Raw genomic sequence first — 13,139 nt, forward strand, 5'->3', positions numbered from 1 at the left:
ATTTAATGACATTGGAAATGCTTATAACATAATTATAAATGTTTTAATCAGTGCAGAAAGAAAGACACTGAAATATCAAAGGCTCATATCTCTGGCTGGTAGAGTTGCTGGGGATTTTTACTTTCATATTATATTTTGTATTTTTCAAATTGTCTGCAATAAGCAAGAATGTACTAAGAAAATCACACAATATAGGTAGTACTCCCCAGAAGTACCCTCCTACTTTCATTTTGATGTAGACTGCTCAGACTTTTTTCTGTCCATTGAAATACATATAGAAACATAATTTTTTAATACAACATATGATCTAGTACATATTATTCTGCAACTAGAGTTTTTCACTTACTATTTTTATGCCACCACATATATATATACCTCCTTCTCTTGTATTGTGGCATGGTGTTCCCAAAATGAGATATACCATAGTTTAATTGTTTTCGTATAGATGTACTTGCAGATTGTTTCCATTTTTTGTTATAGACAAAGCTGCAGTGGATCATCTTGTAGATATATTTTTAGCACATATGTGCAAGTATTTCTTGAACGTAGGTACCAAAAAGGGAAACTGCTGGGTCAAAGGTTGTGCACATTATACATTATAAAGATTTTATTTTTCCTTTTTCTTCCCAAACTCCCCCAGTACATAGTTGCATATTTTTAGTTGTGGGTCCTTCTAGTTGTGGCATGTGGGATGCCGCCCCAGCATGGCCCGATGAGCAGCACCATGTCCGAACTGGTGAAACCCTGGGCCACTGAAGCGGAGCGCAAGAACTTAACCACTTGACCACAGGGCCAACCCCTAATCTATGGTTTTATAATATGCTTTGATATAGGGCAAGTGCCACTCCACTTTATTTCATTTATAATAAATAAGGCTTTTTAAAAAATCTATTCTTCATTGTTTAACTACCTGACTCTCCCTTCTTCCATGAGTTCCACATGACAAGGAGATAAAAATTATCCATAGGCAAGACAAAGGAGCATGGAAAATGAGGAAAAGGAGACAAAAAAAGAGAAATGCTCTTAAGATGGTATTTTTCCCCCTACACTTCAAGAAGTGACATAAAAATTATGCCACATACAAAATAAGATAGATTTTGTATGTTCAGCCATGTCTAAATCAAAGTCGCCTCTGGCTTTCATTGCTAGCCAGTTACCAATGGCAGGGACCATGTAAACATAAAATGTGAATAGACGAGAAATAGAAAAATATGAATCAATGTGAGAAAATGAGCAAGGACTAAAGTGAACAAAGAATACGGTGAAAGACAATAAAATACTTGTATTCTTCTTATAGACCCACCAGTCAAGAAGTCTCTGAGCTTAGTGCATGCATTGCGTCCTGGGTTCTTGCTGCCACCTCTACTCACATCACTTGATATTTTATATGGATTATAGAGGGGCCAGTTCTTGATAATCGAAATGGCAGAGAAAGTAAAAGTACAATTAGGGATATTACAGTATTGAGTAGCAGAAAATATCACGTTAATTGGAAGATGGTAAGCATTAAAAGGGAACTGAGCAAGTAAGTGTCTATAGTAAAATATCCGGTCGTCTAGTGGTTAATATTCGGCACTCTAGCGGTGAAGATTCAGAGCTCTTACCACCTCTGTCTAGGGTTTGTTTCCGGGTCAGAGAACCATACCACCTGCCTGTCCATTGTCATACTGCGGCAGCTGTGTGTTGCTGTGATGCTGAAAGCTCTGCCACCGGAATTTCAACTAACAGCCATGGTGGACAGGTTTCAGCAGAGCTTCCAGATTAAGACAGACAAGGAAGAAAGACCTGGCCACCCACTTCTGAAAAAATTGTCTATGAAAACCCTGTGAATAGCAGCGAATATTGTTTGATATAGCACAGGAAGATCAGAGGATGGCACAAAAAGACTGGGTAGGGTTCCTCTCTGCCATACACAGGGTCACGAGGAGTCGGAAGAAACTTGATGGCACTAACAACAAAGTAAAATATTCACACTAAACAGTTTAACCTTTAAATCTAACCATTGTACACAATACAGTTATACTCAACTTAAAGTTGTACCTGTTTTCATAGTAAAGCTAAGGGCTGCACAAGTAGGAAAAGCTGTTACGTGGGCAAGCATGGCTTTAAGTCAACTGTTAAATTATTTACAACGAATTTAGTTGTTCCTGGTTGAAAAAACATGTTGATAGGGCATAGCGATTGCCAAGGGACTTGTATCAAACGCAGAGTGTGCGCTACTTGCCCCCACTGAATTTATACTGTAAAATGTTCATAATTTGTTAGCCTCACAAAACCTAACAAACCTTTGTTTTAAAACCAACTTTTTGTAAACCTGAAAGTACAACTTTTGAGAAAGAAAAAATTGAGAACTAGTGTAACTATTTTACGTATCAGATGAATTAATATGACTGTAGGGCAAAACCTTTCTAAGTAGAGCCCATCCAGATAAGTTGTGGGCATCTTCTTGGAAAGCAGTACTAGGGAATCTTCTGTCAACTTGCTTCCAAACTACTCACACTTAGCGTGGTCCTTGGCTAGGACGTGCGCTTCTGAGTTCGTTCCATAGCTGGCGCTGGCGAGAGACAGGAGCGTGTGGACGCTCTGATGCGGTTGCGTACGTTTAAGGGCTTCCCGCTCTTACTCGTTGGGCTGGGACTTAACTGCCATCTGGTTCCCAGGTCTGGCTTCCTTTTCTCTGTGTGGTGCCCCCTGGTGCTCACCGCCTGTACAATCTTGAGTAAGTTGCAAGGAGTAAAGGGGTCCAGGGTGTGCAAGGATGTTTTCAAGAAAAGCATTCCATTTCTGTGAACTGTATGGATCCAGATTTCCCCTACATCCAAAGCCATGGTATAAACTACATCTGTACGTACATTCCTGAGCCTCTAGAGAAAGAGGAGATGTTGTATGACTAAGCCACCAAGCAAAAGAAAGATCGAAATTAAGTTTCAACCAACTACATAGGCAAAAGTCAAGTTAGCTCTCAAGTTTGTGGTGAAAAAACCAAAGATATGTAGACCTTATCTTTTCTTTATTCCTCCCTCTCCCGCATACTTCATTTTTTTCTGGCAAAGCAAAGAGTTTGGTATGATCCTGGATGTCAGTACGGCAGCCCATATTTGAGAGCCAGAGTATCTGTCTGGGCTGGAGTTGAGAATGTGGCCTTAACTGTTATGGAAGGAGGAGGATAGAAGATAATTCTTCCTGTCTCCTTTCCCAATCCATTTAATCAATATTAATCTCATGCTCAGTCTTGTCAAAGCTTCTTTTACCTTACAGAAGGAATCTTTAGCCTTCTGGCTCTATGAGCTCAGGCTCTGGTTCTCCTGCTTTGCCGTTCCCCTCCACCCCCACACCCCTACAGTCACTGAACGCTACTGCGCTCCATTAAAGATGAACAACAGATCATTTTTCATTGCATGGCAACCCTAAGAGCTCGCTCTCGCCTCAGCAGAGCCTGATGGGAGTCCCTCTTCTCGTCCTGCCTCCCTCTTCTTTTTTTCTTGCTTCGCTTCTTCCACAATTAATCCCTAAATAGTGATTTTCCTAGCTGGTGCGGACTTAAGGATGGGGTTTAGCTACCCACGGTGACGCTCCCCTCAGCCTTCCAGAAGGGGCGGTTTCCAGAGAAAACTACAACTCCCATGAGGCATCAGGCTAAAGCAACCGCAGGGCATCACGGAAGTCGTAGGCTTCTTCCTCCTCAGTCCCTATCATTCCTCAAATGCGAAAACTACAAGTCCCAGGGAGCCTCGGTACTGGCACGCCTGCGCGAGAGCCCCAAGAGTGCGGTGGGGGTGGGGCTGCCCCGGGCGGCGGGGGGCGGGGTCCGAGCGGGCTGTGTGGAGGCTTTAGACTCCGGGCGCCATTTAGCGCGGAGAGTTTCCCCGGCGGACGCGACTGTTCTCCGTCGGCCGCTCTGCGCCCCCAGCTTCGGTGGCAGAAGGCGACTGGCGGGGGAGACTACTCTTCTCTCCCTAACCCTCTTCACCCAGTCCTCTCGGTCTCCTCTACTCTTGGCCCAGAGAAGCAGCGGAGCCGGGCCCCGCGGTGAGCGGCCCTCCCCTCCCCACCGTTCCCTCCCTCCGTCAGCCCCCGGCACTGGCCCGGGAGGGGACGGGGTTTGCCAGACCCGGGGCGGCGGGGAGGCCTCGGGGAAGGGGGGGCCCGCTCCTCAGGCTCCGAGGCTTCGAGGCTCCGGCCCTTCCTCTTGGCGATGGGCGTTCTGTGAGACTGGTCCCCCTGGTGGGGGAGCGTGTGGGAGGCGGCGGCCGCTGACTGACCGACCCGGAGCCCCTGCCGCCCCGCCTGCTCGGCCCCTCCCACTCTTTCTGGCCCCGCAGCCGCCGCCGCTCGGGAGCCCGTGCTCGTCTCTGCGCGCGTTGCCGCCGCCCTCAGGGCCTAGCCCGCCCAGCCCGGGAAGCGCGGCGCGGGAGCGGCGCCGCCGCCGCATCCGCCGCACCGCCTCGCCTCGCCGGCCCCTGGCCCTGCCCTCATGACTGCGGCGCCGCGGCCGCCACAGCCTTCCCCGCCGCCGCCCGCCGCAGGATGGATGCGGACCGGGAGGCGCTGACCCCCGCGGCCCAGCTCCCCGATCGCCCGCCGACGAGCCCGCCTTCTGAGCCGCAGCAGCCGCCGCGCCGGGGCCCAGCGTCCCGCCTCTCCTCCGGGGCGGCCGGTCGGTGCTGAGTGCGGAGTCGCCGGCCCGGGCCGAACCCGCCGGCGGCGGACGCCCGCTCCTCGGGGCGGCCCTCGCCCTCTGTCCTTCGCGAATCCGAGCCGGCTCGCCTCGCTCCCGCGGACCACCATGTCTGGCGCGGCGGAGAAGCAGGGCAGCACCCCGAGCGCGCTGTTCCTCTCGCCGCCGGCGCCTGCCCCCAAGAATGGCTCCAGCTCCGACTCCTCGGTGGGGGAGAAACTAGGCTCCGTGGGGACCGACGCCGGGACCGGCAGGACTGAGGAGTACCGGCGTCGCCGCCACACTATGGACAAGGACAGCCGCGGGGCGGCCGCCACCACGACCACCACTGAGCACCGCTTCTTCCGCCGCAGCGTCATCTGCGACTCCAACGCCACCGCGTTGGAACTGCCCGGCCTCCCCCTGCCCCTCCCCCCGCCCAGCGTCGCCGCGCCCGTTCCGCAGAGTGCTCCACCGGAGCCGCACCGTGAGGAGATCTCGACCGCCGCCGCCGCGGCCCCGGGAGCCCAGGAGCCTCCCGCCGCTGCGGGCCCTGGGGAGCCACCCGCCGCGGCCCCTGTCGCCGCGCCTGCGCCCAGCGGTACCAGCAGAGACCGCCCAGGTGCCCAGCCCAGCCATGAGGGGAGCAAAGAGGAGCCTCCGCCGGCGAGAAGCGGCAGCGGCGGCGCCAGCGCCAAGGAACCGCAAGAGGAGCGGAGCCAGCAACAGGATGATATCGAAGAGCTGGAGACCAAGGCCGTGGGAATGTCCAATGACGGCCGCTTCCTCAAGTTTGACATCGAAATTGGCAGAGGCTCCTTTAAGACGGTCTACAAAGGTCTGGACACTGAGACCACTGTGGAGGTCGCCTGGTGTGAACTGCAGGTATAGCCCCACCTACTTCTTTATTTCGTGGCGGTTTGGATCCCAGATTTGGCTCGGTTAAGCCAGTTAATTGAGTCCCCTTTACGTGTCATTCTCTAACTGTTCGCTCTGAGTCGGGGGAGGCCAACTTTTGAAACTGGAATTTGGGGCATGTACCTAGGTGTTTGGAAGGGATAAGAATTATTGGTAGCCAGAGATCTGCTACTAGGGAAGGAGTGGTGAAAGTCATCTTAGTACAAACCCATTGCCTACTTGTTATTGTTTTAGTGTCTGGCAGGAAACTTGGAATTAGTGGGGAATAATTTTTTAATTTAGGAAAGGACAGTCTTCTTTCCTTGTGCATTTCAGTCTCATCAGAGGCTCTGCAGTATGAGCTACTGGTGTGTTAGATGCATGTTTCCATCCCTGAGATCATGCTCTTCTTTTAAATAAGAACGACGTTGTTCACGAGTGACCTTCTTTTGGATATATTTCAGTTGGTAGTTGCACAGGCATTTAACATAAACTCTAAAAAAGAGTTTTCTTCTCTAGATAAATGCCTTGGGACTAGCAAGTGTTTGATATTGTTCCAGCTAATGATGCTAAGCCTTTGGGTAGCTAGCAGTGATCTGACATTATTAATTCAATCTAGTCTGTCTTCAGCCGGTTCACTAGACAGCGAATAGTACAAGAGCCCATGTAAAATTGTGTAAGTGCTTTGAGAGTCATATGTTGTTATTGTTGTTTTAATCTTGTTGTGAAAGGTTTTTTTAACTGAACTTTCCCAAGGGTCCAAAGGAGTCATAAAGCTTCCTTTTTAACCTCTCAGGGAGGTTTTCATGGTGTAGATAATGGTGTTTCATTCTGGTTGATGAGTATATTCTAGGCTTAAATAGCTGGATTTGGGCTACTTGTTGCTTGACTTAGAGCAGCTTGATTGAATGTTGCCCTCACCAGGAAGTGAACGTGGCTTATTGAAGCAACAGAGTTACTCTGAATGTAAAAATCATCCACATTATACGTGAAAAATGCCATTATCCTTATTTTTCTTGCCAAGAAGATGGACCAAGCTAAAATAGGATAGGCAAGTAACTGAATGATCTAGGAATTTATTTCATCCATAAACTAATATGTTAACGCTTAACCCTTAGAATGTCACCTTCCAGATGACCAAGGCCATATCAAATGTGAAGGGAAATGAACTCAACATGTGGAAGGAAGTAAACTTAAAAACTGACAAGTTCTTTAGAAATATAGTAATTTATTAAGTTTTACAGTTGACAGAACTTCTAAGGCATTGTAAAGTGAAAACTACTCAATTTTTTAGTGGTTTAAAGTAGGAAAGATGGGACATCTTTTTTTAAAAAACTTGTCTAACATTAACTTTATTCCTATTGGTTAGTCATACTCAAAAACTTAGGTCTGATTTCTTTTGGTTTACAGGCAAAAATTTAGTTTACAGGCAGACACCTATTTCTTTTTTGTACCAAGAGTGCCTATTGCTGCTGATCCTGGATTTTATTCTTCTGTTATACTGTTTCATATTTGAAAAAGTTTTTTTTAACAGTTTTTTTTTCTTAATTTGTTACCTTTATCTTAAGACTGGACCCAAGTAAATGTTGAGCACTTTATGGATTAGTTTTTTGTGTGTGAGGAATATTGGCCCTGAGCTAACATCCTTTGCCAATCTTCCCCTTTTTGCTTGATCCCTGAGTTTAACATCTGTGACAGTCTTCCTCTGTTTTGTATGTGGGATGCTGCCTCAGCATGGCTTGATGAGTGGTGTGTAGGTCTGCACCCTGGATCCAAACCCGCGCGGGCCCTGGACCACCGAAGCAGATTGCACAAATTTAACTGCTACACTACCAGGCCAGCGCCTGTGGGTTAATTTTGTTAGTTTCAATTATTTAACTTTTAAGACTTGTCAGAATGTAATGTATGTTTTCCTTTATCACCTGAATTTTTCTGTTTATTATCTTGGAGTTAATGATACAGTGGAAAAAACTCAGTTTGTCTACTGTCAGAGTAAGAATTTTCTCTATGCTTCTCAGTTTTTCTCAGAACTCATGACTTTTTGGACTTTTCTTCTCTGTCTAGGCATGGGCATGGTCAAACTAAAGACTGTCTGATGTCCTTATATATAGTTGCCATATTATTTTTAAGCCAGTTCAGAATTTGGCTGCAGAACCAAATGAACCCTAACTCATCGCGTGGTACTGTGGTTTAGAAACTTCCGTATGTCATTTGACCCTGCTTCTACAATTTTTCATTTTGATTTGGGGGGTTTTGACCAGGACATTTGCCTAATAACGTATTCAGTAGGTTAGTGTTTGAGTTTTTGTCTTTGGATCCAAATTAAAAGACAAGCCAAGGATTACTAAAGCATTGGGAAGAAAAGAAAGCTTTTTTCACTAAATATATGCTTCTAATTTACATATTTTTCTCTAGGAAGACAGGAGAAATATTGTGTTCAGTTGCGGAGTTAAAAATCTCAGTGTATATACAGCTATGTGCTGAGGGGCTTTGGGGAAGAGAAGAAGGAAAAGAGAAAAAGAAGATTGGCAACAGTTGTTAGCTCAGGTGCCAATCTTTAAAAAAAAAACAACTCAATGTATTAAAACTGGAAGAAATCTTAGGTTATTCTACCCAACTACTTATTTGATAAATAAAGAGCCTGAAATCATAGAGCAGGTAAATGACTTGCTTGGGTTGGTAAAGAACAAAAATTAAACTGATTAGGGTCTAATAATTTGGGAAATGTTAAAGCATTTGTAGTCTAGTAGATGGCTAGTTAGTAAATCTCAAGTGAGGCAATTCTATTTTGGTGTGAAATTCGCTGTCAGGTTTCTGGAGAGATCTGATCGTGTAACCATGGCAGATCCCAGACTTCTGATTCCGGTATTGATTTTATCACTTCAAATGGAGAACGAAATAGACTTTTTAGGATGGAGAATGGGTGAATGTGGTATACAAATCAAACTTGTTTCCATCAAGCTTATTTTTAGTCTCAGTATGCATAGCTATCTATTAAAACGAGTAGCTATTCTTAATAAAATAGTGTGTAGGTAATACTCTGGTACCACTGGATCCTAAGTGATAACTGAGATCTTTTAAGATGCAGATATCTACCTGGTTTTATTAGGCAAATGATATTCTCTTGCCTTGGTCAGAAAATGTCATTGCTGGAGTTTACATTGCTTTTCTGGGGAGGGAGTTTTTTCTTTTTTTTTTTAAGAAGCATAGCATAATTTATTTTAAGAAAATGTATTTTTACACAGATTTAGGAATGATTTACTTTAAGCACTTTTTTCTCCCCAGGTTGCTTTTAAATACTGAGTTCACGTGTTATATTGATGAGATTGTTTCCAGATCTGTGTGAAAAGAGAGGTCAAATCATAAATTTTGTTTAAGCTCTAGTCTACTTAGTGTTTGCTTTTCTCGGGTTTTTAGTAGGTTAGGCTCATGTCTCATTATGAGTATATGATATTAATGTTTTATAAATCGTTTAGCAATACTGCAGAAATGGGATGTGGTTCTGTGATTAAGAAACCATAATTATTTCTTTGCTGTAGTTCTTAAAATAATTCATTGAACAGAATCTTCCCATTTGCATGTTGAGGATTTCTTTTAACCTTTACTTTTAAAATTTGTGCCATATTCCTTTTCTTTGGGATGAGAATCTGCAGTAACTTTCAGTCCTAGGAACTAGTTTTCAGGGAATAATTTTTGGAGTTTTTTGTTTGTTTCTTTGTTTTTAATTCTCAGAATTGATGATTAGGAGTATGGACAAAATTCAGATAACTCAAGGGTAACTGGTATGCCAATTAAAGAATGATTGCTGACTCATTTGAAATAATCCTTTGTCTTTTCTAAACAGGACAGAATAGAATTAAAGACAGGATAATTTTGGTTAGGTAAGATTCGATTTAAAATATATGTAGATTTATTGCTGTAGGAAGTAACTTGTGGTACAGGAATTGAGAAGTAAATTATATTTAGGTTGATTTTTAATGATATAGTTAGTTCTTAGAGTTTGAAATGTTTTCCTTTTCTCGTTTACCTTTTTTCTGACCTTTACTATCACAGTTGTTCCTAGTCTCCTTGGAAAGAGAGGTTATTTTCGTGTAAAACAAATTGGGAATCTATTGTTCCCTGGTGATTGAGTTCATTTCTTGACATTCAGATTCTAGTGCAAGATCCTAGTCATTTGAAAATCATCCTAGTTAATCTCTATGGAAACATTCAATGAAAACTTGACTCTCATTTTCAGAAACCATCCTAAACCTGTTATTTGGGTTTTCTAGTAGCTTTAAAATTTTTTAGATAACGCTGTAAAAGCAGCAAGAGTGGTTATGCTCAAATTATAATTCCTGAAAATGTTAGTATATCATGAAAAAAATTCAGAATAATTACAGTTATTAGATTTTGCTGTTCCAGTTCTTTGTATTTATTTATTTTTAACATCTTGCATTTTGAGGTTTTTTTTTTTTTATACATGAAACGAATCTAGTCTGCAGGAGTAGGTGAGACTTAGTGTGACCTGAATTTCGATTTGAAAGGGGTACTATTTTTCTGCAGTATAGCATAGTAATTAAGAACTAAATGGCCTGGATTCAAATCCTGGCTCAGCTAATAATTGTGTCACCTTGGGCAACTTCCATGCTAGTTTCCTGTCTGTAAAATGGAATGTAATAAGAGTATCTATTTTATAGAGTTGTGATGATTAAATGAATTTATATATAAATTTAGGACAGGACCCAGCACATAAATATTAACTGTGATGATACGGCATCTTTTTTAGGCTGTCTTTTTGGGAGTATCGATGAAGATGTTGTTTGTTTTGTTTACATTTATTCTTGAAAAATCATGTAGCAGAACTTTTGCTATTGCTACCATTCCTATAGGAGGAACTTTGGAGTTGAACATGGTGTCATCAGTGCTTTCAGATTCTTTAGCTTCGCCTGTCCTTTGCCTAACTTCTAATTTCATAACCTGTCACTTTCCCAAATGCCAGCCTTTCTGAATTACTAGTTGTCAGAATTTGCTAAGATCTTTTTCCTTTTGGGATCATTCTTAATAATATTTTTCAAATTGATTCAAAATCATTTACATTTTTTGTACACTCCACTAGTCTTTGAGCTCTTTGAAGATATAAGTAGATGCTCAATGCTATACTTTAATAAATATTAATTTTTTTCTATTATCAAGTTAGCAATAGTTGTAGATCTTGGGTGGTTACATCCATATTCCTTGTCTTTCTTTGGTCCACAGCAGATTCTCTAATCTTGTCTTTGGAGGTTTACTATGGTATAATACAATACTGAAAGTATAATGGAAAAGAGCTCTAAGGCAGAACACTTCAGTTCTACATTACCCAATTATCTGACCCTGGGTAAGGAAATTAATCTATAATGCTGATTTATTAGTAACATGTCTTACTGACTTGACAGGATTATTGAGGATCAACTGAAATACTATCTGAAGGAACTTTGAACAATATAAAGTGTTATAAACAATATAATAAAAGAACGATCATGCTTTAAAAGAACCATTTTGAAGGTCATTAAGTTGTCACTTGTTACAAACTGAATATTTTAAACTTATAAGTTGAAGTTGGGTTTTAGGAACTTTTTGCTTTGTCAATTTAGGAATTTTATCAAATCTTAAGATGAGGGGAACAACTTTTCAGACTAAAGAGAAATTGCAAGAAGCTCTTCTTAAGAGTATTTATTTGGAAGAGGATTGTGCCTTTGACAAGTGGCAGACTTAATTTTGTATGTGGTATTAAAAAGATTGATTATTGATACTTTCTACATGAGAAGAAAAATGTCAGTAATTTGCTTGCTTTTGTGGTTGTCTTAACTGATGATATATCTCCCTTAATTTATATTAATTAAGATTTTTCAGATGGGCTTTCATAAATAATTTCTTTTTTGATGTTGTGACTTGAATCTTGGTATTGCAAGATTGCAATTGCAATTTTGCAATTACACTTGCAAGATTGACATTTTATTTTTTTATTTTATTATTTTACTGAGGTCATGTTGGTTTATAACGTGTAATATCAGGTGTACGTTATTATATATCAGTTACTATATAGACTGCCTTGTGCTCACCTCAGTAGTCTAGTTTTTATCTGTCACCATGCATATGTTCCTCTTTACCCCTTTTGCCCTCCCCCTGACCCCCTTCCCCTCTGGTAACCACTAATGTGTTCTCCTTATCTATGAGTGAAATCATACAGTGTTTGTCTTTCTCTGTGGCTTATTTCACTTAATATAATACTCTCAGGGTCCATCCATGTTGTTGTAAATGGCACGATTTTGTCTTCACTTTTGGCTGAGTAATATTCCACAAGATTGACATATTAAATGTGGTATGCTAAATTAATGTGCTTAATGATTTTTAGAAGAGAATCCTCAGATAAGCTGTTTGTCATCACAAGCAAATACATTTTTCCCAGGAATTTAAAAAATTTTAAGAATAATTTAAGAAAGAGTGTTTGGATATCTATTTGGTATACTCATCATAGTCAGGTTAGCTGAGACAAAACACGCTATTTCTGTAGATGCCTTTTGTGCAGCCAAGATTCAGCTTCTCAGAGGCAGATGATCTGTTTTCGTCAGTATGTGCGTGGTGAATGGTCTTGTGTTAATCAAACACAAACTGATATATAAACCATATAGAGATGAAACTAATTAGTGAGTCAAATCATTATTGATGTGCACATTTTCTCTGTAAGTAGATAGAGGTAAACAGATTTCTTGGGATCATAACAAGATCCTCTCCATGGCTAATAGTTTTTAGCTGAATAACCTCATATATCCATCTGTATGTGGATATTCCCCTTAATTGGACTGGTAAATCATTGTGAATTAAGGTAAATTTGGGAAATGTAACAGATCATCTCTTTAGCATGCCCTTCCCACACAAATACTTGGCTATAGACAGTGGAGAGTAACCAATGAACTTTAAGCAAAGAAGTTAATTGGTTAGATTTGCATGGTAGTAATTGTGGAGAATGGATTTAAGGAGCACAAGGGATGTGTAGAGTTTGGTGAGGGTATGAGTATGAGATTTCTAGGGCCTGAACTAGGGCAGTAATAGAGGAGTGGAATCTTTAAATATTTAGGCAAGATAAAATATGCAGGGTTTAGTGATTAATTCACATTCTGAGGAAAAATGAAGCATAGATAAGAGAGTGGGGATAGATGATGGGGCTGTCAACTGAGGGAGGGAATAAGAAAGAATAGGAATTTTGTTTTTTTGAGAGGGGAAGGGGTATGAAGATGTCTGCAATATGACATGTTGAGTTTGAGGTACTTATGAAACCTCCAGGAAGTAGTTCAGTAGGTAGTAGGGTATATTACTGAAGCTGAAAGAAGAGGTCGGAGGTAGAGGTAGAGGTTGATGATTCCCAAATGGCTATATAGCTGAAATAATGAAAGTAAATGAAGTCATCTAGGAAGAGAATATATACAGAGAGAGAAATAGAGGAATGGACGGGGAGAATAGTGGTCCTAGGGCAAATTAGGAATAATTAATAGGTGGGCAAAGGAAAAAAGAGCCCGGAGGTTAGACTAAATAGGACACTTGGAGAATGGTAATATCAAGGGAA

General features: G+C 42.0%; 1 protein-coding gene across 15 annotated transcripts in view; it reads left to right on the forward strand.

The window, feature by feature from the left end:
- Window positions 1-4,649: 4,649 nt before the first annotated feature.
- WNK1 (WNK lysine deficient protein kinase 1) overlaps window positions 4,650-13,139 on the forward strand; it is a 162,623-nt gene continuing 154,133 nt past the window's right edge. For all 15 annotated transcript variants that reach the window (XM_046656975.1, XM_046656924.1, XM_046656936.1 and 12 more), the window contains exon 1: window positions 4,650-5,542. In XM_046656975.1, the coding sequence (XP_046512931.1) occupies window positions 4,787-5,542 (756 nt within the window). In that variant the 5' untranslated portion in view covers window positions 4,650-4,786. The remainder of the gene's footprint in view (window positions 5,543-13,139) is intronic.

This window comes from Equus quagga, chromosome 1 (assembly GCF_021613505.1).
Source record: "Equus quagga isolate Etosha38 chromosome 1, UCLA_HA_Equagga_1.0, whole genome shotgun sequence".
NCBI lineage: Eukaryota > Metazoa > Chordata > Mammalia > Perissodactyla > Equidae > Equus > Equus quagga.